The sequence below is a fragment of the Giraffa tippelskirchi genome, chromosome 7 (assembly GCF_054371585.1).
Source record: "Giraffa tippelskirchi isolate mGirTip1 chromosome 7, T2T-mGirTip1v1.2.pri, whole genome shotgun sequence".
Lineage (NCBI taxonomy): Eukaryota > Metazoa > Chordata > Mammalia > Artiodactyla > Giraffidae > Giraffa > Giraffa tippelskirchi.
This window is the reverse complement of record NC_137281.1, coordinates 85443911-85471790: the sequence shown is the minus strand read 5'-3', so window position 1 is coordinate 85471790 and position 27880 is coordinate 85443911. Positions and strand designations below refer to the sequence as shown.

The window sequence follows — 27880 nt, the reverse complement described above, 5'->3', positions numbered from 1 at the left end:
TGGTTGGATCTCCTTGCCGTCCAAGGGACTCTCAAGAGTCTTCAACACCACAGTTTAAAAGCATCAATTCTTCTGCACTCAGCTTTCTTTATAGTCCACTCTCACACCCATACATGACTACCGGAAAAACAACAGCGTTGACTAGACGGTCCTTTGTTGGCAAAGCAATGTTTCTGCTTTTTAATATGCTGTCAAGGTTGGTCATAACTTTTCTTCCAAGGAGCAAGCATCTTTTAATTTCATAGCTGCAGTCACCAACTGCAGTGATTTTGGAGCCTCAAAAATAAAGTCTGTCGCTGTTTCCATTGTTTCCGCATCTATTTGCTGTGAAGTGATGGGACCAGATGCCATGATCTTAGTTTTCTGAATGTTGAGTTTTAAGCCAACTTTTTCACTCTCCTCTTTCACTTTCATCAAGAGCCTCTTTAGTTCTTCTTCTCTTTCTTCCATAAGTGTGGTGTCATCTGCATATGAGGTTATTGATATTTCTCCCAGCAATCTTGATTCCAGCTTGTACTTAATCCAGTCCAGCATTTCTCATGATGTACTCTGCATATAAGTTATATTTGTTAGGTTGAACCATATGAAATTTCTGTTTTGTAAGATATAATGGGTCAAATACTTTGCACATTCATATGGTGCGACACACCATCACATTTCATCCTCATCACAACAGCCCCATTAAAAAGATATCATTGTCCCCACTTTACAGACGAGAAAACTAAGATTCAGAAAGTAAAAGTCTTGGTACAAGCCTGAGCAATCAGTACGTGCTGAAACCAAGCTTTGAATCCAGATTGTCTAAATAGAGGGCCAGAGTGCTTTCCAGCCTATCACAGCTACCAGGGGAGCAAAAGAGTTAAGCTTAAGAATTTAAAGACCCTGAGGTGTTACAAACTAGATATTCCTGGAGTCAGCTGAGTCTCTGCTGCTGCTAAGTCGCTTCAGTCGTGTCCGACTCTGCGCGACCCCATAGACGGCAGCCCACCAGGCTCCGCCGTCCCTGGGATTCTCCAGGCAAGAACACGGGAGTGGGTTGCCATTTCCTTCTCCAGTGCATGAAAGTGAAAAGTGAAAGTAAAGTCGCTCAGTCGTGTCCGACTCTTAGCGACCCCATGGACTGCAGCCTACCAGGCTCCTCCATCCATGGGATTTTCCAGGCAAGAGTACTGGAGTCTCAGGGGAACCTCAATTTGTATCCGCCACGCTGGCTCCAAGGAAGAGCCGGGATTGCGTTCCCTGCTCCGTCCTCCCAACCACAGGAGGCGCCAAACGCCCAACGTCTTGTTTAGAGGGCCCTCCGCGGACCCGTGGGGAGCCTCTTGTTTCTGCTCGCACCGGGCGCGACCCACGGCGCAGGCGCCATCATCCGCTGCGCACCACCTCCCAACCAGCGGCCATTGAGCAGGCGCCCCAAGCCTGGAGTCGGGGGCGGGGGCGCGCCCAGAGGTAGGCTGCTTGGCAGTTGGTTCCGAGCGGGCCACGTGGCCACAGTGCAGCCGCGCGAGCGTGCGCAAAGTGGCTCAGCGCTGCCGTGACGGAACGACGAGGCGTTGGGGCGCGCGACCTCGCCCGCCCGGCCCGGCCCCCGCCCCTTGGCCTGCAGCTCCGCCCCCGCGGGGCGTCCCGGGCCGCTCGTCCCCTCGGCGGCGGCCGTGCGCGGCCCGGGGTCGCCGTGAGTACTCGCGAGGCCGGCCTGTGGGGCGGCTGCCACCGGGACCGGGCGGGGCGGCCGGGCCGCGGAAAGGGTGCGGGGCCCGCCTCTCCTCGGCCGGGGTGGATGAAGTGAGGGGCTTGGACCGGGTGGCTCTGAGGTGCCCTCCTGGGCTTTACAGGCATCGCTCAAGGCCGGGTGGCTAGCGACACAGATCGGGCACAAAGCTTCTTTCCAGGGAGGCAGGTGTTGGGGGTCTCCAGAGGAAAACGGAGAAGAGGTCTATCTGCTCCCCCCAAGGGAGGCCTCACGGCCTGTTCTGGAAGTACGGTGGCAGCCAGTGTTCGGGGGCTCGCCCCGGCCTGTCCCTCCGCCAGGTACCCGGGATAGCGTTAGGTCCATGAGTTCGCCGCCGCGCTCTTTGTTCCGTGGCCTAGGCTTTCCAGGAGGAAGCACTTGCTGTAGAGCGGAGTAACCTCCTTGCCCAGGACCAGAAGGGTGGGAGTCACATCCAGAGTTTAAACATTGAGATCGGAGGCTTCTTTGACTGGATGTAAAGTTGTCACACCGAGAAGACCACGACTTTTGTGATCCGGACTTGAGGCTTAATTACATATGGCCAGTTCCCGTGCAAATTCCGTTTTCTGCTGTCGTCCGAGGCAGTGACTGACAGACACCCTTCTCTGGGCACTCTTCACACAGTCTATATTTGGCCTGGGTTTTTTTCTTGAAACATTCCCTTCTTTACCTCATTTAGATACGTTAGAAAGGTTTTTCTTATTTAATTCATTAGCAACTCCCTTTATTGCTTGTGACCATATCACAGGAAGAGTGGATGTGAGTGGAACCTATCAAATGTGCTTAAGTCCCAGTTCCACTTGCCTGAACCTAAGCAAGCTGCTTGACCTCTCTACCCCTGACTTTTTTTTATATGTAAGGTGAAAGCTTTGAAAAAGACTATCTTTCCAGCTTATTCCAGTTTAAAATGTAATTCTGTGAATTAGATAACTTCCCAGTATTCCCCTTTTGCCACTCTTCATCATTTAAACCCTTTCTCCATCTCTCAGAGGAATGAGCCTTGAGAGTTGAAGGTGGGAGTCCCTTTCACCGAAGCAGCCTAGGTTGAAAAAGATGGTAGTCTCTGAATTGTCTTTTCCCTGGACAGGAGAAATACCCTCTGAATTATCTTTTTCTCCTTATGATAACAGCAGAAACCAAGCAGCAACAACCCTTGGAGAGAGACTAAGTTTTCTTGACTTCTACAGTGACAGAGAGCTTGTGAAAGTTGGTACTTCTGGCCTACGCTGCCATCATCCTACCACCCAGCCCAAGACGCCCCAGGCTGGACATTAGTGCCTCCCTCTTTATTTCTCTGTGATCATCCAGATCAGCACCTGACTGTTTATTTTCAAATCTCACAAACCCAGCCCCCAGATTTTCATGTTCTGGTTCTCAGCTACTGTTGAAGGTGAATGGAGTCTTGCTTTTTAAAATTATTTTTGTATGACTTTTGTCTGTGTAGTTGTGTTTAAGTTCTTGCATGTATCTCCCCTTTGGCTTAGGTCTCCAGCAGACAGTTCATTCATTCAGTAAATAAGTGTTGAGGGACTGACAGTATAGACAATGAAAAGAGTCAGAGCCTCTGCCACCATAGAGCTTACATTCTGGTGGGAGATAAATACAACAAACAAACATTTTGTACATCAGAGTGTGGTAAGTGCTGTGGAAAAAATTAAAGCAAGGAAGGGGGATGGAGAGTGCTACTATATTGTATGTTGGGGTTTTGCTGTTTTATATGGGATAGTCAAGGTGACCTCCAAGCAGAGATCTGAAAGAGTAAAGAAGTAAGCCATGTGGATATCTGGGTGAATAGCATCCTGAGGAGGGTGACCAGCAGGGACAAAGGCTCCGAGGTGGGAATATGCTTGATATGTTTGAAGAACAGCAAATAGGCATTTATGGAGTCTTAGTGATAATCTTCCTGTTCTTATTTATAGTTAACTTTTTAGGGAGAGCCCTTCCAAGGGTAGTCTCTGATGTTTTTTTTTTTTAATGAAAATCTCCCAACTATACACAAAAGTAGAGAGTATAAGGAATCCATATGTACTCATCACTTAGCTTCATCAGTAATCATCACTTTGCCATGTTTTTTTCACCTGTTCCCCACCCTGATGCCCTTTCTGCCTTTTGTGCTGGAGTTGTATTTTAAAGCAAGTCTCAGATATCAGGCCATTTCTTCTCTAAGAACTTTAGTTGCAATTTCCTTTTGCATATTGTTTTTGATGGGTCAGGCAGCCCTGCCAGCTGAAGGACTACTATGCTCTTTTCCCTGGCATTGTGTTTTATGTCTCCATACTGGATTAGTTACAAGTTTACATTGGTATCTGAGGAACAGACCACAGGCCCTTGGAACACATAAGGATTTAGAATGGTGGTTCTCAGCATAACTCGGAGGGGTTGTTGAAACAGATTACTAGACCCATGGAGTTTCTAATTCAGTAGATCTCAATAGGGGATCTTAGAATTTACATTTTAAACAAGTTCCCAGGTCATATTGATGCTGCCAGTTCACAGACCTTACTTGAGAGCCACTGATCTAGATACCTAAGATGCAAGAGAACCATGTTAAAGATCAAGAACACCTCTGTTTAAGGTTGGAGTGGATGAAACTGATAAATTCAAAGCCAAGAAGCAGTGGTTTTTTATTTTGCACAAGGGCTGGAAGTTAGTGTTTTTCTGAGCATTTCTTCAGATCATCATTACATGTTGGAGGGTAGTACGTTCCAAGAGGAGTCCAGGGCATTATTTTGGCTGTGACAACTCAGACTGTGTCTAGGTCAGAGTTGTTGAGACTTTTAAACTTAGCTATGATTGTTATAGAAAGGCTCCTAAGGATACTGGTTTTAAATAAGAGATAAACACTCAATTTGGAGAAATAACTAGGGGTAAAGATTTTTTAAAAAGTGTCTGCTGCTGATGGTGGTTGACTCTATGAAGAATATTCTAAAATGAACTGACTTGACTGAGTAGCGTAGCATCTGGTCCTGCCATCATCATTTTGGCTTCAGGAGTTGATACAATGTTGTGAACTAGAGCAGGGACTTGCTTCAGTCAGAGCTCTCCAACTGGAGGACAGTAGTGTCTTATGTTCATGTAGTGCTTTCATGGTTCATTCTTTTTAAAGAACTGTGTGTGTAAGTGTGTCTACATGCATGCAAGTATGTTTCTGTGTGCAAGTGTTCATACATATGTATGATAACAGTGTACCCCTAAACGTGTGCTTTTGTACACGCAACCCAGCTGTTAAGTGACGATGAGATCAATTGTTGTCTACTTTCTGCAGGACAGTGACTTGTTACCACCACAACAGCAGATCCTGCCTTCCTCAGCAGATCTCCAGTCAGCCCCTGACATCGCCACCTCCCTCCCAACCCTTGTCTCCTCTTTTGGCCTCCTAAATGCCCATCTTGTTGGCCTGGGTTCAACTGGTGGTATGGAGGGGTGCTGCCTAGCACTGACCTAGGAGTGTGTGTTACCCACTGACCCAATGGTGAGAATTCACTGCCCACCTTTGTCCAGGGGGTAGATGAAACAGGTTGCAGACCTCACCTTCCCTCTCCGCTCCCTTTTGGAAGATAGGGTGGCTACTTGAAGTTAAAGGAAGGAGATGGGGCATGGAAACAGTATTACTTGGTGTGTGTATAGGGAATTTTCTTGGGAAGGAAGGGAAGAGTTAAATACTTGAAGGGATAGAAAGGAAGTTAGGAGACAAAAGAGCAAGGTGTGCTTGAGAGCCACCTTGGGTAATGATCCAGAAGAGGCTAGCTTGTACTAGAACTTAGATATGCCTGAGAATCAACCTTGATACTGAAGTCTTCTGCATGCCTCCCCCACTGGCTACTAGAGCTTCAATCATCATACCCAATACCTAAGCAGGCTAAAATTCCCTATTGTTTTCCTCTGTGCCAGCAAGTCAGTGCTAGACCATGGATATGACCAGATTCGGGAAAAGACTGAGATGTCCCCAAAGGGTCAGGGGAAGGCAGCAAAGGGATTGGGGCCTCAGTTATTCTATCCCAAGGGATCTCTCATTTGTGAAAATCTGTTTCCTGTCTTAACCCCACTCTGTTCCATGAGATACCAGGCACCCCTATTTCTTGTTTTTCATCATCAGGACATCAAAGGCCAGTTCTGGAATGATGATGATTCGGAGGGAGACAATGAATCAGAGGAGTTTCTCTATGGAGTTCAGGTGAGATTACAGCCCTTAAACCCGTGTTGGATGGTCTAAATGTATACTTTCCTCTGGATATGTCAGGAGTGAAAGAGATTATTTTGGAGCAGAGATGAAGGTACAGTGTCAGTGTGATCTGAGGATTATTTGGTCAGAGCTGATCTCATATTTTTGCTCTTGCCTGGAACTCGTATCTTTTCTAGTATAAACTACACCGTCTGTGCATGGAGTTTAGTTAGCCATAGGTTCTTAATTGAAAACAATGATTTTCTGACTGTTCCCTCACTAGCCAGCAGGGGTCATTTCATTCATTAGGGTCAAATTTTTTAAGATTCTTCTACCAGTGATTGTTCAGTACTGTCACTGCCCAGGGCATGATCCTGAGCAGAAATGTTGGATGCTGCAGACAGAACCAATCTGAGTTAAATTCTGTACTCTTCAGCCTGTTCTGAGTTCTCACAGGAGGGATACCTAAAGAGTCCTGGTCAAGGTTGAGAGAAGCTGAGACTTAAGGATGTGAACTCCTTAAGCAGAACCCGCAGTTGGTCTACTGAAACCTCCTAGAGTGCTGATGGGGGGTGACTTGTCTGTCAGTGAAGTCCCCAGCTAGGGCCACCACCAAGAACCCCTTTATAAAGCAGCGTTTGCTTCTATGTGTTGCTATAGTTTGATTTCCCTGTTCCTGATGTTTCTTCATATTCTGTTTTCCTCTCTCTCTTCCCCTCTCCACCATTTTTGCTGCTGACTCAGGGAAGCTGTGCAGCTGACCTATATCGGCACCCACAGCTTGATGCAGACATTGAAGCTGTGAAGGAGATCTACAGTGAGAACTCTGTATCCATCAGGTGGGACTCTACTTCAGGGATGGCAGGGGGCTCAGCCACTTCTTTGTGAGTTGCTAAAAGGTAGAGGTTTTTTCTTTATGGTGTGATGGTGGGGTCTGTGGACTTTCATAAGTTTTGAGCTTAATGATGGTGAGAGTTTCTCAGAATATTTAAGGTAGGCTGACAGGAGCAATTAGGAAAGTATAACCACTTTTCTTAGAAGTTCCCTCTTATCCTACATCCTCTAGGCTGAAGTTTCACTTTTGGGGTAAGAAGGGCTTGTGGCCTGGCAAAGGCTTTGACTGTAAAAGTGGCTATAGCTAAGTACAGAGCCTCCTTCCACCCTTCCCTCTCCCTTATCCCCAGGCTCACTTCTCTTTCCACTTCAATTTCTGTTCCCTTCTTTCTCCCTTAATGAGTCTCACATGTGATCACCTGTATCTCTATAGAGAATATGGAACTATCGATGACGTGGACATTGACCTCCACATCAACATCAGCTTCCTTGATGTAAGTGATGCTAGTACCTGCCAACAACAGGTCTAGTCTAGCCTGTGGGTTTTGCCACATAGGCCGGGAGTCTTGTTCCCAAGTGCTGTGTTTGAAGCACGTGTACTTCATGCCTACCTCTAGACTATCAGCAGACAGTACTGCATGCATGTGTGTGTCATATAGCGAAAATGTCAAAGTCCATTTCTCTCTGATGCTGAACTAGAAACTATTCCCCTTACTCTTGTAGGAGGAAGTTTCTACAGCCTGGAAGGTCCTCCGGACAGAACCTATTGTGTTGAGGCTGCGGTTTTCTCTCTCCCAGTACCTTGATGGACCGGGTAAAGGCAGTGACTTTGTGCATCTGCGTGCTGTAACTAGTCTAATCCAACATTCTAAGTTAACTGAGGTAGAGAAAAACTAGGAACAAAGCCTTTTGGTGTAATCTGAAGGCCATTGGTAGGTGATTTTCAGTCTTCTCTCATTGTTGTCTTCATTCCCTATCACCTAATAGTCATGCCTTAAAGACTTTCTTGGTTAATGAAATTGTTTTCTCTAGTTCCTCAATATTATTTATTCTTCCCCTTCTCCTCAGCTTCCTTATAAAAGTTGAGGATATTTGAAATTGGTCAGACCGTTCCCAGAATCTACCTTCTGCCTCAGAGGTTTTTGTTTTCCATCATCATTGTTTAGAGTGCTGAAATCTGAGGAAGTTAATCCACTGAACTGGGGCTTTGGACTACCAGAAGGATAGACACATATATGTAGTAGGAGCTTTTTCTTCTCTTTGCAGAACCATCAATTGAGGTTTTCCAGCCATCAAATAAGGAAGGATTTGGGCTGGGTCTTCAGTTGAAAAAGTAAGAACTTTGATCTTTCTGGTTATGAACATTTGAGGGAAAGAGAGATAGGACAGGCAGACTCTTGAATGTTTCTTTCCAAAAGTGTATTTCTGACATGTGCCCAAGAATGACTAAAGTAAATTTGGGGAGTCCAGTTTATTTTTAGGTGGGGGAGCTTGTGTTTCTGGGGTATGTGCCCTTGAGGATTCCTGGAGGTGAGAGGTGAGACTCATCAGTACTTAGCCTTTAAAGGAAAACACAACCCTGGAATTAAAGTTATGCTCATCACACTTCCTCAGAGTGAAGCCCTAGAATTTTGGACAGGTTTAGTTTACTAAATGTATTGAGCACTTTGCTAAATAAGTATTTGGTATACAAAGAGAAGTGCACTCAGTCAAGTTCTAAATATAGTCCAGCGTATACTTGTTCTAATACAAGTGAAAATGTAAAGTTTAGAAAGAACACAGGAAGGTGTAAGTCAGTCTGGTGGCAGGTAGATGAATGAAATATGAAAGGGAGATGATTAATGGTTTTTAGGGATGGATAAAAGTTGTCCATGTAAACAGACTCTGAGAGTAAATAACATTTGCAAGGACAGTCACATGAGGCAATGTGTGTAGGAAGTGTAAAATCAGAAAGGATCTTCTGCTTTTATTTTGTAGGCAGTGGGAGCTTTGAAAGGTTTTAGGCAAGGAAAGGATATGGTCAGATTTAATAATTAAAAAAACATTCTGGTAGCATTGTGCAGCATAGATAGAAGGAGTATGACAAGAGACTAGAACTATTTTAGTAGGAGGCATTTGTTCTACAAATGATGTTCATACGTGAGATGATGAGCCAAAGTATGACTGTAGATATGTTTACAGATGAGAGATATACTAGAAAGATTTGCAATGTTTAAAGTCAGTAAGACTCGAAGGCTGATTTGGTTATGTTGTATATGATAAGAGCCAAGGAATAGAGGAATATTACTCTTAGGTTTCCAACCTAGATGTCTGGGTAAATTGTAATACCACTCATTTAAATAGGAATTTAAGAAGAGGAACAAGTTTGTGGGATGAAGATAGATAGTTCTGTTTTAAATATGTTGTTTAAAGGTAACTTTGGGATATTCAGTAGAGCTGCTCAATAGAGAGATACGTAGATTTGATACTTACAGGAAAGGGACAGGTTGAAGATAGATTGCAGTGTACAGGTGAGAATTGCATCCAGTGTAGAATATGAGAATGTCAAAGGAGAGCTAGATAGAATGAGAAGAAAATAAAGTCAAGGGCAGAACACCCTTTAACCCAGAAAAAAATGCCAAGAATAGGTAGAGAAAGAAGAAACACTGAAGGTAGGATAGAGAGCTTGGAGAAGGATGGGAAGAGAACAGTGTCAGAGAAGGCAAGGAGGAACATTTCTACAGGGAGGGCCAGATGCCAGAGAGGATGAGTAAGAGGAGAACTAGGAGTTTCGGTTGGATTTACCATCAAGGTGAGAGCAGTTGTAGTGAAATGGTGAAGGTAGAACCAGAATATACTAAGTGTTCTGGAGAAGTGAATGAGTTGTAGTGAAATGGTGAAGGTAGAACCAGAATATAATAAGTGTTCTGGAGAAGTGAATGATTGGCCACAAAGTAAAAACAATTAAATACGGATTAAGAAATTTGGATGAGGATTAGGAGGTAGCTAGGTTGAAATAAAGAAACTTGGAACTTTTGTAGATGTGGGGAAAGGAACTGACAGGAAAGGGGAATAATTGCCAGATCAAAGTCCCTGCAGAGGGGCTGAGATCTAGAGTACAGCTAGAGCAATTGATCCTTAAGAGGAGGGTCAGCTTGTCTCCAGAGGATGGAGGGATCAAAGTGAGGGTGGAAGTGGAAATAGATTTTGTAGTAAGATTGTAAAATCATGGAAGATGATATCTGATGAGTTCAGTTTTCTCTGTTGAGAAGAAAGAATATCAGTTGTAGGTAAAGTTAGGAGCTTAAAGAAGGTGATAAGGATTTAGAATAATAGAGTAATACTAGAGAGAATTGATCAAGGACAAGTGAAAGAACTAAGACTAGTCAAGTTGGAAACCATAAATTTGGGGTTGTAATGTTTTGCCTAACAGTATCAGTACCCTTCAGGTTTCTTGTCCTTTTCTTCACTATTCACAAGGCCAAGGGTAGTACTCACTCTATTCCACCACTTATGTTTCACTTTCAGTATAGCTCTTCTTGGCAATAAATTGCCAAATTCACAGCCTTTGAAGACTCACGTTTGAGATCTTCCTGTAAAGGCAAAGCATCTAAGAATTTTTCTGGTCCATTAGACTAGGTAAGGGAGTGGGAATTTACCCAGGTCAAGAGGTACTTTAGAATAGCACATATCCATGTGCTAAGATTATATCAGAGGGATTTTGAGACACACACAGTTCCCTAAACCAACTAGCTTTGCAGTCCCTAAGCCTGAATTTTAGATTAGTTGACTTTCATAGTCCTATTTCTTGACCTGGGATTCCCCTGCTTGAGCTTTCTAAGTCTCTTCCTCTGTGATTCTTTAGAATCCTGGGTATGTTTACATCCCAACAATGGAAACATCTCAGCAACGATTTTTTAAAGACCCAGCAGGAGAAGCGGCACAGCTGGTTCAAGGCAAGTGGTACCATCAAGAAGTTCCGAGCCGGCCTCAGCATCTTCTCACCCATCCCCAAGTAAGTGTTTCTCCACGAGCTGGTTGTCTCTAATCATGTTGATCTCTTCCCTTCTACTCCTGATGCAGGAGTCATACCTTGTCCTTTATGTAAAATATAGTAGCTAGTGCATGGTGTCTGTTTGGAGAAATATATACTAATTTCTCCATCTTTGCTTTCTTTGACCCTCACCCTTATTTCCTATCCTAAGGAGACAGAGGCAGAGCTAATAGGCCCCAGCCCCTTGCTCTTATGAAAGGGCAATTTATTACCTGGATTCTTGAAACAAATATTACTTCATTCTTTGATCCCAGACTTTCATTCTCCTTTCCCCCGCACTCTGTGCCTTCTGATCTTCCCAAAGGGAAATACAAACCCAGATTTGTAGTTTTCCAGGTACCAGTATTGATGGATAGTCAGACAGTAGGCTCTTTGGGTTCCAACTATTTCTTACCTAGTAGTTTAATCACATATATATTAATACAGACAACACACACACACACTGAGCAAGTGAAACAGGTATCCTTTCCAAGGTATCATTCCTTAGCTGGCCTAGATGCTGTAGAGAATGACCTAGGCTTTAATGACATAAAACCTGACGTGTAGTGATCTATTTGTTTTGACAGTTTGATCCAGTGGAACTTTCCTTGGATAGGGGTTGTTTTTTTTTTGACCTTGCTGTGTGGTGTGGCATATGGGATCTTAGTTCCCTGACCAGGGATCGAATGCAGGCCCCCCTGCAGAGTCTTATCCGCTGGACCACCAGGGAAGTCCCTCCAGGCTTCTAGGGCTCATACCGAATCCTCAGTTTCATCACTTCTCTTTGCTCTCTGTTCAGGTCTCCCAGTTTCCCTATCATACAGGACTCCATGCTGAAAGGCAAACTGGGTGTACCAGACCTTCGAGTTGGACGTCTCATGAACCGTTCCATCTCCTGCACCATGAAAAACCCCAAGGTGGAGGTGTTTGGCTACCCTCCCAGCCCCCAGGCAGGTCTCCTGTGTCCCCAGCACATGGGCCTCCCTCCCCCAGCACGGACCTCTCCTTTGGTACATGGCTGAGGAGGGGTTTGACTTGGTGTCAGAGGGTGGGAGGGGAAGTGAAGGAATACAGCTTCTCAAAATGGGGTGGGAGTCTGGTTGTCCAGGCATCATAAACCAAATCTGGGCATGAATCATGAATCAATAGAATATAACACATATTTTAATAGTTGCGAATTTATACCTACATGGTCTAGAGCAAGCTTCTCTGATAGTATGTCATGGAGCAGAGTCTGGGGTTGGGCATCCCAGGGAGATGTTATGTTTAATTTTGTTAGGTTGTGGTTAGGACTTGGTAGTCAGCTACTTTACAAACGTCTTACCTCTACCTTGAAAAGGGTTAAGGATAGGTGAGCCTGTATTAAGAGCCTTTGCCAAAAATGTCTAAAGGTCTTCTCTGCAGCTTGAGGAGTGCTTAGACTGATCAGAGCTAGGTTTTAGCTACTTCAGGATAATTTTAGGTAATGGGCATGAGTGAGGTGTTTCTAGTCACCAGCTTCCCAGGAGGTTCATGAAGCCTTATGTTTTTTTTTTTACTCTCATCAGGTCAGTGGTCACTGCAAGAACATCCCCACTCTGGAATATGGATTCCTTGTCCAGGTAATCAAGTCCAAGGCTTCATTCCAAAGCCTTTCCACTGTTTTCTGACCCATCTGATCCCTTAACATCTCTCAACTCGTCAGTCAGTTAGCAAACATTTCCTTAATTGCTCTGCTCCCAGAACTATACTGAATGTTGTGTGAATAGGAGAAAAGGCCTAGTTCCCACCCTCAAGAAGCTTAGAGCATTATTGGGACGACAACGCTTATATACCACTTATGATCAAGTGCCAAATGATGCACTGCAAATTTTAAGTGCACTGGTGCCAAGATAAGAGAATTGACACTGATTTTCTTATAATCCCCCACATCCTTGCTCAAGTGGGCTTTGCTTTTCCTCACAAACTTTCAGTGCTTAGCTGCTACTGGTCATTTGCTTCTTTTTAAAACCTCTTTATTTTCCTGACATGGTTTCACTTTTGCATCTTCAATATCTTTGTTTTTGTCATTCCCTCTACTGGAATTCCTCACTATATCTGCCTATTGTAATCAAGTCTCAGATGCCAACTTTTTCATAAAATCTTCTCTATTACTTGAAATGTATTAGATGGAAATGTGTTTCTCACTGAATTCTTTTGATACTTTTTGTTTTATATAGCACTAATGTGTCAGGTACTATATGCTGCCTTGAATTGTAATTAATTTGTATACATACCATATTTCCCCTGTTGGACTATAGGGTTTGAGAGGATAGTCTTTTATGTTATTGAATAATAAAGGATATGTTTCAGTGAGCTAGGGACATAGTAGGCATTCAAAAAATCTGTGTTAAATGAATGAACAAAAGCCCTTGCATGTCCATTTACGATCTCGAAAGTTTGTGAAATGGGAACAATTTGATTTACACAGTGTTATGTGATTGTGAAAGCCTTTTAAGACAGATTGTGTAAAACATACTTTAGGATATTGCTGCATGAGATCTGAATTTGTGCTTTCTTCCCAGCAGAGTTTTATTTGTGCTCTTGATCATTTTACAGGCTGATTGTTCTAGGTAGTTAAACATGGCTTCTCAGCACTACCCCCACCCCACCTCCCACCCCCGCTGCCATCTGATCATGGACTGAATACTCAACTCACTTGTCACATGGGGACAATCTAATTACTGCAAATAATATTAATAGTTTGATTAGTGCTTCTTACTGTTTATAAAATACTCTTACAGAAATCATCTCTTTAATTTCAGTACTTTTGTAAAGTGAGTAATGTCCATTTTGTAAATGAAGAAACCAAAGCTCAAGTTAACTTGCCCCAAGTTATATATGGTGTTAAGTAGTAGAAGGGGGACTCTTAACCCAGTTCTTCTACCATGGCTGGTCTTATTTTCATTATAATATATAGTCTTCCAGAGTTAGGCCATCGATTTAATTAAGTGTAGGACCCAAGAATAGAGTCTACCTTAGGCACAGGGCTGGGAGGTAGGAGAGTAATAGAAAGGAAGTTCAGATTGTTTCCTATATCTGGGTCTTGACTTCCAAAAAAAGACTTAATAGAATCTCCTCTCTCCCCAGATCATGAAATATGCAGAGCAGAGAATCCCAACATTGAATGAGTACTGTGTTGTATGTGATGAGCAGCATGTCTTCCAGAATGGGTCCATGCTCAAGGTATACACCTCTATTCTGTGACCCTCTTTCTTACACCCTTAGCTAAGGCCCATTAGTTCCTCATCTCTCCGTTTTTCCTTTCTTCTTGGATCTGTGCTAAAGGTAGAATTCTGTCCATACTCCCTGAAACTCTGGAAATAATAGTTTTTCTCTGAAAACAAGTCTCAGCAGTCCTGTTTGGAAAGATGAGGATATGTGAATATCAGTCTAGAGTTGTCTGAGGTCAGAATTGTTCCTCTTGCCCTGTGACACCTTATTGCACACCTCCTGCCACCATCATCTCTTTAATATGTCCATTCAGCCAGCCGTCTGTACTCGTGAACTGTGCGTTTTCTCCTTCTACACGTTGGGAGTCATGTCCGGAGCTGCAGAGGAGGTGGCCACTGGAGCAGAGGTATGGGGGATGGAAGAGCTGCTGGGGAATTGGGATCATTTATGGCTGGGAATCACAGCAGTTTCACTGCTTGGAATTTAATCTCCAGAAATGCTTTCCTATGTAAGGATGTTCACTGTAGTGGGTTTTTTTAAATATTTTATTTAAGTTTTGGCTGTGCCACATGGCTTGTGGGATATTTTAGTTCCCTGACCAGGGATCAAACTAATGCCCTAGGGAGTGAAAGCTCAGGGTCCTCTAACTGCTGGATTGCTGGGGAATTCCCTAGTATTGTTTATAATAGTTGAAAAAAGAAAAAATAGGTACAAGCCCATCTGTACAAGGTCCAGTTAAAGAAATGATGGTTTGTTCTTACAGTAGAAATACTATACAGCTATTATTTATGGATAGAGAATTATAACATATATAAATAAGAAAATATAACAATATGTATAATTCTTTAAAATTTGCCTATATAATAAAATAACAATTTCTTTAGGAAAAATATCTGGAAAAATATACATCAAACTTTGCAGTAGTTAATGTGAAGAATGAGATTTGGGGGCAAGGGGATGGTTTTTATCTTCCTTTAAGTATTCTTTTAAAAACATTGTTCTTGAATTTTTATGATAAGCTTGTATTTTTCTAATAAAAAAATCAAAACATTTGTGGTTTTTAAATTTACTGTATTGAAATATAGTTGACTTTATAATGTTTTCATTTCTGCTACACAGCAAAATGATTCTGTTATATGTACATTCTTTTTCATACTCTTTTCCATTATGGTTTATCACAGGATATTGAGTATAGTTCCTTGTACTATACAGTAAGACCTTGTTATTTATTCATTTTATACATAATAGCTCACATCTGCTAATCCAAAACTCTCAGTCTGTCCCTCATATTTGCTTTTAAAAAGAGAAATACCGAGCACCTCCAGAAGGTAGACCCATGCTGGATACTGTGCAACTCCCAGCCCTGTGAAATCGTTTAGCTTTTGTCCCCTTTCTTTCCTTTCTCCTAAGGTGGTGGATCTGCTGGTTGCCATGTGTAGGGCAGCTTTGGAGTCCCCTAGAAAGAGCATCATCTTTGAGCCTTATCCCTCTGTGGTGGACCCCACTGATCCCAAGACTCTGGCCTTTAACCCTAAGGTATAGTTGCTTGGGAAGAAAGTCAGGACTAAAGAACAGAAATGGTGAAAGATAGTGGGAGACTATAGGCTGTCATTCTAGTGTACACAGCAACTTGGAATAAGGGGACAGAAGAAATGGCACACTTGTTTCTTGGGAACTCTTGAACCCTAAGATTTAACTGTTTAGTGAATAAGTAACTAAACATAACTAATAATATAAGGTTAACTTCTGAGTTTCTCAGAAGACAGGGAGACAAATTAATATTAGTTACGTTGTAATAATACAGACTTAGAAGCCAGACAGACCTTGATTCCATTTCAGGTTCTGCTGCTCCCTAGCTGGATGGTGTTAGTCAGATCACTTAACCTTTCTGAACCTCAATTTCTTGATCTGTAAAAAGCAGATAATATTTATTATTATAAAAATGAGACATAATGTATATAAAATATTGTAATACTTAGTGTTCTCCAGAGAAACAGAACAATAGGAGATATATAGAGAAAGAAATTTACTGGAAGGAGTTGGCTTCTGTGATTATGAAGGCTGAGAAGTAGCAGGCTGAGTAGTGGGCAAACTGGAAATTCAGGAGAGCTGATGTAAGTTCCAGTCCAAAAGCCAGCAAACTCGAGATTGAAGAGCTGATTTTTCAATTCTAGTCTGAATGCAGGAAAAGACCAATGTCCCAGCAGTCAGGCCAGAGGGAGTTCCCTCTTACTCAGCTATTTTGTTCTATTCAGGCCTTCAACTGATTAGATGAGCCACCTGAATAGGGATGGCAGTCTCTTTTACTCAGTCTGCCATTCAAAGGTTAATTTCATCTAGAAATACCTTCACATACATGCCTAGAACAATGTTCAGTTAAATGTTTGGGCACTTCATTTCCCAAATGGACACAGTTGACAGTTGTTGAAATAACCATCACATGTGCCCAGCACAGTGCTTCACAGTTGCTCATTTCTGTGTGTCAGGCACTGTATCAGATTCTTTACATGTTATTTAATCTTCAGTTTAAATAACTAACCGTATGAGGGTAGTGAGGATTTTTATCTTTACTTACATACATGGATACTGAGGTTCTAAGAGGTTAAGTAACTTACCCCTATTACTCTCAGCTGGTAAAAGAGAACTATCACATGATTCTAGAACTTTTTGGCATTAAGTCTGTGTTCTTTTCATGACATACTATGCTGTTTCCCTGGGGCCTAGATTTCTTTTGTACATGTGGCCCTCTTTTTCATCACATCTTTCTCTCTTCCACATTTCTTCACCTGGTTCTTCTTTTCCTGTTGATTCCCCACAGAAGAAGAATTATGAGCGACTGCAGAAAGCTCTGGATAGTGTGATGTCCATCCGGGAGATGACCCAGGTATTCTGTCCTCTGCCTGTCCCCTGCCTGCCCACTCAAGTGCCCTATTCTGTTTAAAAGTCATTGGAGTGGAGTGAAGATTTAGAGATGCTATTCAAATTCCTCGCTGTATTCTCTTTAGTTTTCCCTCTTCAGCTTTCCTAGTCTTTGTTCTCTGGTTTGTTAGCTCTGTTACTCCTATTTCTCACTCCTTATGTCTCTCTCAACCTTTACCTTTGCTGCTAATTCCTTCACAAGTTGTTCTTATTTAATGTTTTTTTTCTGTAATTCTTAGGGCACTAGAGAAGTTAGGGAAGGACTTCTGTCCAGGGTTGGGAGGGTGAGGAGGGGGGCTTGGAGGTAAGGAACTAGACCCAGGGGCCTGCATCTTCTATCCTTCTAGGGGTGGGGCAGCCACATGGAGCAGTGACCATCCTTTGACTCAAGGCTGTCCCTCACCAGACTTCCCCACCCCTCGTCTGCAATCTCTGCATGAATAGACATTCATTTGTACTCACATTTACAGGTGGGCCTCTTCTCAGCAAATCCTATATATCACAGTTCAGATTAACACATAACATACACCTAGGAGGGATGATTTACTTGTCAGAAGAACTCTGTGTTTTATGTAGTTTTACCACAGGATTCCTTAGCCTGATCTTTCTGGGACATTGATTTTATTTACTTATTTATTTTTTTTGATTTATAATCAACTTTTTAGGGCTGTAGGAATTGCATAAAATGAGGGAGACCCACCTGCATGTTGTTTTGTAAGCATCTTCAGTCATTTTCATATTTATTTATGAGTCGTCCCAGCCTGACGGGTCCTTGAGGGTGGGAACCCCCATCTCCTCTTGGTTTGGTGTGGTCTTCAGTGCCTACCTTGCCCTGGGCCCTGATAGTCTGTGGAAAGTGGGAGGGCTACCACCTCTTCTGGGAGATAACCTTACGGCCTTTGTCTTACAGGGCTCATATCTGGAAATCAAGAAGCAGATGGACAAGCTGGATCCCCTGGCCCATCCTCTCCTACAGTGGTATGAGTAGAATGGTTCATCCTTCAGCAGTTGGGGGAATGGGGCATAGTATCAGACGTGGAGCCTATACCTTCCTTTAGAGGTGGTTTCAGCATTGTTCCTAAGATTATAGATATTATGGCTGCTTTTTCTTGGGGTTTTATTGATATATCTGGCTTGGCTAAGAACTGGGATCCAACAAAGAACCCACAAGTTCTAATACAATGTTTCAAGTTCTCTTTAGTGTTTCTTGTTTGCCAGTAGGTTTTTGAGTGCTGCTTGCCTGTAGAAATTAACACTTCATTTCAATCAGATTTTCTATGCTGCAGAGAGGTCTCTCTCTTTTTACTCCCTTTCTCTATCTCAAGGCCTTCCCTGTTGGTGTTGACTGTCCAGAGCCTTGAAGCACTATTACTGCTCCCTTCTCTGAGCAAAGGTTCTGATCTTGTATCTCCTTTCTACTTCCCTCCACCCCCTGCTCTCCCTCCCTGACCTTGATTTCTGTTCTCTCTTCTTGGCATAGCCTTCCCTTTCCAGCCTGTTTTGCTCTGTCAGGTCAGCCTTTGATATTAGTACTTTTTCAGTGCACCATGCTCCCTCTTAGCATGAGGAATGACCAGGCATAGACCATTCAGGATGGCATTACAGGTATATGAGTGAAACACACAAACAACCAGATGACCACTAAAAGAAATACTGCCCCCTTGCTGATTCTTCAGTGGCTTATGCCTTTGTTCTCTTCTGTACTCTTGAGTTCAGCCTACATACAGGCCTGTATGTCCCTGAATTCTCAGGAAGTGCGTTCTAGTTTTTCTGTTTTTTTCTGCAGCTCAGACAGTAACTGTCCATTCCCCCCATCTCTGAGAGCCTTCAGCCTTCCTCTGGGCTCAGACAGGCTGGCTCCTGAGCCCCAGAGCTAAGTTTCTAAATCCCAAATGTAAGTTGTCACCATCCTAACACAGAACCACCTCTCTAATTTTCTTTGGTAGCTGACCTCTTATGCTCTTCTTTTTGTTCTTTACTTTTCTCTCCCTGGATGTAGCAGCCCACGTCCCACCCCTCTCTTTCTTTTATCTGTTGTTAACCCAGTAACTAACTGGTCTCTGGTCAGTAACTTCTTTTACATTTTTATACACAAACATTAGCACCCACAGGAATATCCGATAATGTCCTGGGCTCACAGTTCAAACAACCCTGGAATCCTTGTATTCTCCAAGGGGCAGAGCAAGGCTGCTGCTTTGTTTAGAATGGCCTAACCACGTGTTTATTCTGTCCTTTTTGTTTTTTTCTCTGTTTTATCCTAGGATCATCTCTAGCAACAGGTCGCACATTGTCAAACTACCTCTCAGCAGGGTAAGTGACCATTCTCTGTCTAAGCTCTAAATTTCTAGTGAGGGGCAAGGAGAGGCTCCAAACCAGCTAATCACATTGGTCCTAGACCTGCCTGGTTAGACTTGTCCATCAACAGTAGTCTTTGGGCCAATGCATATTTCCTTTATTTGGGGTCAGTACAAGCCTAATTTGCTCCCTATCCCCAACCTTTCCCTCCCTGATCTCCCATTTCTGCTCTGTTTTCCTGACCCCACCCCCACCCTGGGCAGCAGCTGAAGTTCATGCACACCTCACACCAGTTCCTCCTGCTGAGCAGCCCTCCTGCCAAGGAGGCTCGGTTCCGGACCGCCAAGAAGCTCTATGGCAGCACCTTTGCCTTCCAGTGAGGAGTGGGGCAGGGTTGGGGCTGGGTGCTGGCTAAGGCAAAAAAGGGGGATGGGGCAAGTTCACTTGAGGAATAGGAGTTTGTATGACCTATGTCCATCAACCAGTCAGTCAACATATTAAATGCTATTGTGGTAGGTGCTGTAGAGGATAAAGATACTTAAGGTATGGTTTTTAATCTTAAGCTACTTAGGATGTAGTTGAGGAGAAATGACATTTACATATAAAAAGATGTGGTTGAAGGTAGCTTGGCAGGGATAGATTTGAAAACTGCTTTGAAGAAAATGAGCAATTTATGCCTGATTTTGAGAGAAGAGAGAAAATAATAGAGTAAGAGTAACTTAAAAGAGATGTGAAGTCATGATTGGAAGCCATATTTGGGATCAAACTCATTGAGTTTGAGATGAATTTGTTTAATTTGAAATATCAGGATAATAGGCAAATGAAAATATTGAACCGGCAGTTGAGGATTTAGGATGGGACTGTTTGAAGCGTGGAAGAGAAGATAAGCCTGGATATTAAGATGTAAGGGTTAGCCATACACACACACATCTTGCATGCCTGTAACTATATCCATGTGCATGTCCATCGCTAGCTTTATCTGTGTCCATTTTCATGTCCTGTGTGTGTGAGAATGGGTGGGAGTGGCAGTCTTGGAATTTTCTTGGGAACTTCATTCCATGAGGAGACATGTATTCTACACTGCCTTACAGTGGGTCCCACATTGAGAACTGGCATTCGATCCTGCGCAATGGGCTGGTCAATGCATCCTACACCAAACTGCAGGTGAGGCTGTGCTCCTTTTCCCTTTCTCTCCACCTTCTCCCTGCCCCACTCGTTTCGGGGAAGTCTGCTCTAAAGTATTCAACTGTGTTTGCCTCAGCATCCTCAAACCTAGCCTCCCCTGAGGCTTTCCTAGGGAGGAAGTTGAAACTATATGTATAGAATGAATATGGTGGTTGTGTTTTGACCTGAGGCTGTGTTTTTAGGAGTGGGAATATAGCTGTAGGCAGAAATAGAAATTGCTGATTGCAATCACTGTGATCAATGAACCTGTTAGAGCTTTTCAATATATGTGACTGTTCAGTCAGAGTTGATACAGGAGACTTATTTCTTTGTCCTGCAAGACTCCAAGGAATGATTATTATTCCTCCTCCTGGCTGCCTGTTCTGTATTCATTTTTAGAGGGCAGGGATCTGCATATGTACCAATGCCTATGGCAGGAGCATGGATTCTGAGCGACTGACTCGGTGGCTATGCCACTTACCACTCTCCAAGGCATCAGTATCTAGTATTTCATAGGCAAAGGGGTTAACCTGCATCTACTTTTCAGCTAATCAGCTTTTCAAGAGTAGGTGCCTAAAGTTATCTGAATGAGTGAGAAGATTAAATGGAGGGACAGAGGGCTGGATAAGCCTTGTGGCTGCCTAATACACAGCCATGGGAGGGCCCAGGCTCATATTGCTCATCCTGGTGTTTCCCTGCAAGCTGCATGGAGCAGCCTATGGCAAAGGCATCTACCTGAGCCCCATCTCCAGTATTTCCTTTGGATACTCAGGTAAGAAATAATCTTTGGCCACATTGACTCTATTTACATTGCATCCATTTTGTGACTACATAAACCTATGCTGTCTCCTCTTCATCATGGACACTTGGTCTGTGTCAGCTCTCTCCCCAGTCATGGATAGATACATAATCTTTCTCTTTTTTCTTTCATTAGGAATTTAGATTATTTGTATGGTGAGGCCAATTACCTCCCTTTCTCGTAGGTATCCTCTTCTTCATGAATAAAGCCATTCACTGTGGGACCTTAGCCCTAGGAGTGGGTTAAGGAGTTGCTGGGGGTGACTAGGCTCTCCGGAGAGCACATTGTTGGTGCTGACAGTAGCCTGTCAGATTGTGTTTGTGCACACGTGGATGCGAGTTGATACATGAATGCACTTGAAGTCTTGAGTCCCTTTCACTGGCTTACATTTCTGGAACATGGTTCTCCTCCCTGTCAACCACCTTTTAAAATTTAAACTGTTTGTAATTATACACTATTATATTAGTCACATTGAATGCAAGAGGAAGCATTTTATTCCAAAGATAAGGTATGAGCCACATCCAGATTCTAGTTATGAGATGAGTCCCACTTTGTCCAGCTCAGAAAAGAAATCTGACTCAGTTTTCTCATTGTTTCAAGTTTATATCTGAGTTCTTCTCAGTCTTTTATAGTTCGGGTTCTGTATAGTCTTTGTATAAGAGAAAGCCACCATATAGTTGCATGTCTACCATATGAAGAGGCCAGTGCTAGATTCTTTATAGATTTAGTATTCTCCATTAATGTAACTGTTACAAAAATAAGAACACTTAGCTTCAGAATAATAGAACTATAATAGAAAGGTCTCTAATGACAGAATAAACCAAGCAAAGAAGAAGAAAGGAGATAATATAATAAGAATCAAAATTATTGAAAGAAGAACAGGTACAATAGACAGGCCCCCCAAAAACCAAAAGATGGTTCTTTGAAAGAACTAACAAAACAGATAAACCTGGGTAGATTGATTAAGAAGAAAAAGAGCAGCATTAAATAATATGAATAAAAAAGGGAACACAACTATAGATATAGCAAAGTTTTATTTATTTTTACTTTTTATTACTATTATTATTTTTTTGGCTGCACCACATGGCATGTGGAATCTTAGTTCCCTGACCAGGGATCAAGCCTGCATTTCCAGTATGGGAAGCCCAGAGTTTTAACCACTGAACTGACAGGGAAGTCCCAAAATTTTAAAAGCTGATAGAATTCTGTCAACTTTGTGCAAATGATTTGAAAACTTTGTCAAGATGGATAAATCCCTAGAAAAATATAACTTAACAAAACTGATTCAAGAAGATATAGAAAACCTGAATAGCTCTAACATAAAAAACATTGAAATAGTAGCTTAAAATTTTTCACAACAAAACAAAAACCTTGCCAAATCCAGGTAATTTTACAAGTGGATCTTAAGTCACACTTTCAAAGAACAAATTATACCAATCTTAAATAGAATCATCCAGAGAATACAAAAAGATGGAATTACAAATCATAAAAGATCAGTAAATTTGATTTTATTAAAATTATAAGCTTCTGTTCATCAGAATACACCTTAAAATAAAAAGGCAGCTTACAAACTAGGAGAAGACATTTGCAACACATATAACTACAAAAGATTAGTAATAAAAGTGCATTGTAAATTCTTGCAGATAAGAAAAAGACAACCCAATAAAAAAAATAGGCAAATAACACAGGCAAGTCACTGAAGAAGTGACCAAAAATATGAGCAGCTACTCAGCCTCTATTAATCAAGGAAGTAAAGGCAAGACCAAAATGACATACCATTTAGCACCTATGTGGATTGGCAAGAATTAAAAAATCCAGTAATACCTCTGATTGTACCAGAGGTTGTAGATCAGCAGGATCTCTTTTATTGCTTATGGAATATAAATTGGTACAACCACTTTGGAAAACAGTTTGGTGTTACATTTCATAAAGCTTGAGAAATATCCTGGCAACCAAGCATTTTCATTTCTGAATATGTGCACCCAAAGTATTGTATTTTCTGAATATTGTGCACCCATAGTATTGTTGCAACAGCAAATCTTAGAAAAAAACTCATACTCATCATGAGAATGGATAAATACATCATAATCTATTCTCACAATAGATTATTATTCAGCAATGACAGTGAACCAACAGTGGCATTCAGCAACATGGAAAAAATGTTAAGTAAATAATGGTTGAAAAAAAAAAGGCAAGGCTAAGGACTACTATATGATGCCTTTTTTATATTGCTCAAAAGTAAAATTACTTAGCTATGTGTGTGTGTGATTAAAGGGAAAAGAAAAAAAATAACAACCTAAATTTCAAAATAGTGGGTATCTCCCAAGTGGAGGCAGATATTGGGATAGGGTTAGGAGCACTTAGATGTAAGTCACTGATAATATTTTAGTTCATACGTCTGTTCTTAGTTCATTGTCCTATTAAACAAATGATAGTTTGTCTATGAGTAATCCACAAAGGGTAGGTGCCCAGTGAATATTTATTGAATGCGTGAGTGAATCTTATTCTGTGTGCCTGGAGTCCAGAGTGGGGGTGGGATTGGGGTAGTCTTTTGGCTTTGTCTAGATACAATTTTTATCTTTGTCCCAGCCTAAGCTTATCTCAGATTAATCCCTTATTCTAAATAGTGAGTCTCCTGGCTTCTGGTGGCCACAGAATTCTTTTTTGTTGTCTGTTTTCTCCCTATTCCCCTCTCCCATTGGCCTTTGTTTACTACTGAGTGCCTGGATACCTTTAGTTATCAGATGGAGCTAGAAATCTCTATTGACTTAACTTTCTTCATTTATCGATTACGTAAAAACATCATATGGCACCATCCTTCTCCCTCCAAAGGTTGATTTGATTATAGATACAAAATACCATGTTTTTCTATTGTAGGTATAGGTCATTGTGTTCAATCTCTTACTACTTTTCAGATAAAGCAGATACACAGAAAAGTCAAATGACTTTCTTGGCTCACATGGATCTAACTAGCAGAGTTACGAGTGGAATCCAGTTTTCCTGACCTTTAGGCCAGTGTTCTTATCATTATATTGGACTGACAGGGCAGGCTTTGCTTGAATAACTGATTTTCTGAGGACCCCATGGATATGTGAGTCTCTAACTCTGGATGGGATGTGTGTAAATATCTGACTTATTTTAGTTAGTCTAGCATATAACTAACTCTGTCTTCTTTGTATGTTTCCTTCTTTCCTTTTCTGCTCTAGTTTTCTGTATTTTTCCTCAGGGTATCCAGGTGCCTTCTTAGGGGTCATTGTAAATAGAGAGCATCCATTTGACTAGCGGAGCCTCTAAGACTTGGCCATAGTGTGCAGGTTAAAATGAGGGAGAGTGGGAAAGAAGATGGTAAGCTCCATCTGTTTGTTTAGTCGTGTTTAGAAACTTGTCACAAGTATATACTCTGGACACCAAGCAACCAGGGAGTATTCTGGCCTCTAGGTTCTCTGTGTCTGGCCTCAGGAAACTGAGACAAGATGATTGGGGTTATTACAGTCAGGGCAGTATACAGCAGGATTGGGATGGAACAAGATTTGGATTATATCATAAGGGCCATCTCTAAGACCAGCCACAGAAATCAGATTGTCTCTCAACCTCTGGGGTAGAACCTAAATGGGAATTTTATTCAGAACCATGCACTGAAATACCCATGCTGAGAAGGTTATCATGTTTGGATGCAGAGTTAAACCTAGCTAAGGCTAATGAAGAAGTTGGAAACAGAGGATGGTGGGGATTCCTATAGGAGAAAGAAATTGGCAGTTCAAATCTTGAGGTTCTTGTTGCCTTAACTTTTATTCAAGCCACAAATCTGTCATGGGGCTTCAGTGTGAGTGCATGATGAATTGACAGCCTGAGTAGTGAAGAATGTCAGTCCAGTGGTTATCATCCCTGCTTCTATACCATGGCTACCACAAAACCAAGACTTGCAGCAGAATGGAATTAGTCATAATAGAAAGTGCCAGGGTGGACTGATGAGAAAAGGGCCCCTGCTTCTGGTCTGTAGTGATAGCATCATTTCCCATCTTCATCTCCCTCTCTGGTCTCATGGTCTCCTACACACATACACAGACTCACCCCTTACTGTGATAAGGCTGGGCCTGTGATAAGGCTGGGCCTGTGATAAAGCTGAATACAGAGACTGGAGTCCTAATCATGGGACAGAAAGAATTGGGAATAGGGGCACACAAGCACTGTTTCATATCTAAATAGGAAGAGTCCAGAGTGAGTCTCTAAATGTTATAAACAGGGCTATTCAGTGAGGGTTAAGGATGGTGGAGGATTTATGGATTTAGATAAGGTGAAAGCAAGTAAATTGGCATCTCTTCCTCAAGTCTGGGAAGACTTTCTGAAGGAAGCAGGACTTTTCAGGGTAGTTGCCATTGTGGTTACCTGTGGAAAATTATTCATCAGTTACCTGTTCTGCTTTCTCCCTTTAGTCTGAATGACTCTCGTCAGAGCTTTTTATGTAACTTTGAAACTGGAGCAGATCTGACTTGCTCTGCTTGCTTTCTTTCCACTCATTTTACTCAGCCTGGCATTGGACCTGAAATGTTGGTCACCACTCTCCTAGGCCCCTCATTCCTTGCTCATTTCACCTCTTACTCCCTATCTTATAATCCATCAGTGATTACCTGATGTTCTCAGGATAAACTCCAGTTGCCTTAACATGGCCTACAAGGCCTGCTTGATCTTATCCTAGCTTACCTCTTCCCCATCATCTCTCATCACTTCTCTGCCATTGACTATGCTCCATACAAACTAAGGTACACTACTCTGTCTTTCTTCCAGGCCTTTCGTATCCTGTTATCTCAGCCTAGAACACTTCCTTCCTCTTTGTTTAGCTAACTCTTCCTAATTCTATAGTTCTTAGCCTAGCTGTCACCAGGAAGCCCTCTTCACACCTGTGGGCTAGGCTAGTTCCCATCCTTTGGCTCACTCAGTACTCTGTATTTTCCCCATCATAACCCCTACCATGCTGTGTCATGATTATTTGTTCCTTTCCTATAATCTCCATCAGGCTAAATTCTGTGAGGGCAGATATACTGTTTGCTTTATTCACTGCTGTGTCACCAAGTGTCTCTAGCTCCAGTGCCTGGCACATAGTAGGCACTTCAGTAAATATTTGATGAAGGAATGGGTGAATGAACTGGTTTGTTTTTTTGTGACAGGAATGGGAAAAGGACAGCACAGGATGCCCTCCAAAGATGAGCTCGTCCAGAGATACAACAGAATGAATACCATCCCCCAGGTATTATTAGTTGCTCTTGTTCCACTGAGGCAGGACACTTCCTCTTGGATAAGTTTAGGCTACAGAGATGGATGGGGAAATATTGGTAGTGATGGGGGTGGGTGGCTTATAGATCATTTCAAGGAATCAGATACGTTCTAAGAGGAACCCATTTCCAGAGTCATTTGTGGCTTCAGTCATGAGTATGAGAACAGAGACTGAGTTTATTAAATCCAATGACATGAAAATGTAAAGATGGAAGCTTGGACTCATCCAGACTGATTATGAAAATCAGAAATTTTGGGAGGTGGCTGGCAGCCCAGGATATCCCAATCCCCAGCCCCCTAACCACTACCGGTTAACTCAGCTCTCTAGGGAAAGCTGTAACCCATCTACCTGGCTCTTTTCTCCTCTTCTAGACCCGATCCATTCAGTCAAGGTTCCTGCAGAGTCGGAATCTAAACTGTATAGCACTTTGTGAAGGTAGGTAGCTCACCCAGTCCCTGTTTTTGTAGGTGCCCAACTTTTATTTCTGGTGCCACTTCAGCACATGATCCGCCAAGGGTGATGTTGAAGCATCTTATCTTCCCCTCCCTGCCTGGACTCTCTGACTCAAGCATTATACCTATAACTTCTGGCCCTTCTCTTCCCAGTGATTACATCTAAGGACCTCCAGAAGCATGGGAACATCTGGGTGTGCCCTGTGTCCGACCATGTCTGCACACGGTTCTTCTTTGTGTAAGTCTAGGAGGGTACCTTGGGAATTACTTGGAGAAGTGAGGGTGAGCACACAATGATACGGACTACTGGGAAAGTCTTGTTTCTGTTATTGGAGACTTGTCCCTGGCTACCTGAGTAGAGCCGGAACTGGGACTTTCCCCTTGGAGGATGAGGATGGGTATAAATCAAGGTCTGTTTAGAGGAAACCAGATAAACTCTTCCACCCTAAAGAGTAGCAAGAAATGGTTTTGATTCTGGGATGGGATGGCCACACCCCTAAATGCAGGTCCATGGGTTGACATTATTCTGGGATTGGTCTCCCTCTTATGCTCACGTTTGCATTATCTTTGGCAGATATGAGGATGGTCAGGTGGGCGATGCCAACATTAATACTCAGGACCCCAAGATACAGAAGGAAATCATGCGTGTGATCGGAACTCAGGTTTACACAAACTGAGGGGGCCCCAGCCCTCGTACCACCCCTGTTCCCCCAGGATCCATCTGCCCTCATAAAAGGGCTCAGGAGCAGCAGACAAGTCTGCCCTGAGGAATCAAGGGGCCATTACCAAGGGGCAGGAAAAAGATAGACGAGGCGGCCTTCATGGTGGAGATTGACCCAGGAACCACTCCACATTTGGATGGCCCAGACTGACTCCTTACCCCGATTTTCCCAGTTGACTTCACCCTGTTTGTAAATAAAACAATAAAATGGAAGGTGCTGTGGACTGGATATGATCACTGTGGTCTGACTAGCCTTGGCCCAGCACCTGCTGCCCCAAGCCCCCAAATGGGGGTAGGGGTGGGGAGAGTGGAACATCACGGGGGCT

The 27880-nt window shown here is 42.7% G+C and overlaps 1 protein-coding gene across 39 annotated transcripts; it reads left to right on the top strand.

Annotated features, from left to right (window-relative positions):
* Window positions 1–1610: 1610 nt before the first annotated feature.
* PARP6 (poly(ADP-ribose) polymerase family member 6) lies at window positions 1611–27783 on the top strand. Of its 39 annotated transcripts, none has more exons than XR_014058546.1 (24): window positions 1611–1675; window positions 1836–2031; window positions 2863–3122; window positions 4998–5204; window positions 5829–5906; window positions 6639–6733; window positions 7162–7222; window positions 7452–7542; window positions 7995–8061; window positions 10573–10722; window positions 11540–11690; window positions 12288–12341; window positions 13849–13944; window positions 14246–14338; window positions 15343–15468; window positions 16751–16816; window positions 17762–17829; window positions 19113–19161; window positions 19413–19522; window positions 20238–20310; window positions 26275–26354; window positions 26753–26816; window positions 26987–27071; window positions 27408–27783. XR_014058546.1 is itself a non-coding variant. In XM_081506264.1 (24 exons), the coding sequence occupies exons 3-24, from the start codon at window positions 5202–5204 to the stop codon at window positions 27508–27510; spliced, it is 1833 nt and encodes a 610-aa protein (XP_081362390.1). In that variant the 5' UTR covers window positions 1611–1675; window positions 2866–3122; window positions 4998–5201; the 3' UTR covers window positions 27511–27783. The 39 variants fall into 39 exon arrangements, 10 of the variants coding, with proteins under 10 accessions (XP_081362390.1, XP_081362387.1, XP_081362388.1 ...); XR_014058539.1 differs by having other exon boundaries at window positions 19410–19522; XR_014058533.1 differs by having other exon boundaries at window positions 11540–11750.
* Window positions 27784–27880: the final 97 nt, after the last annotated feature.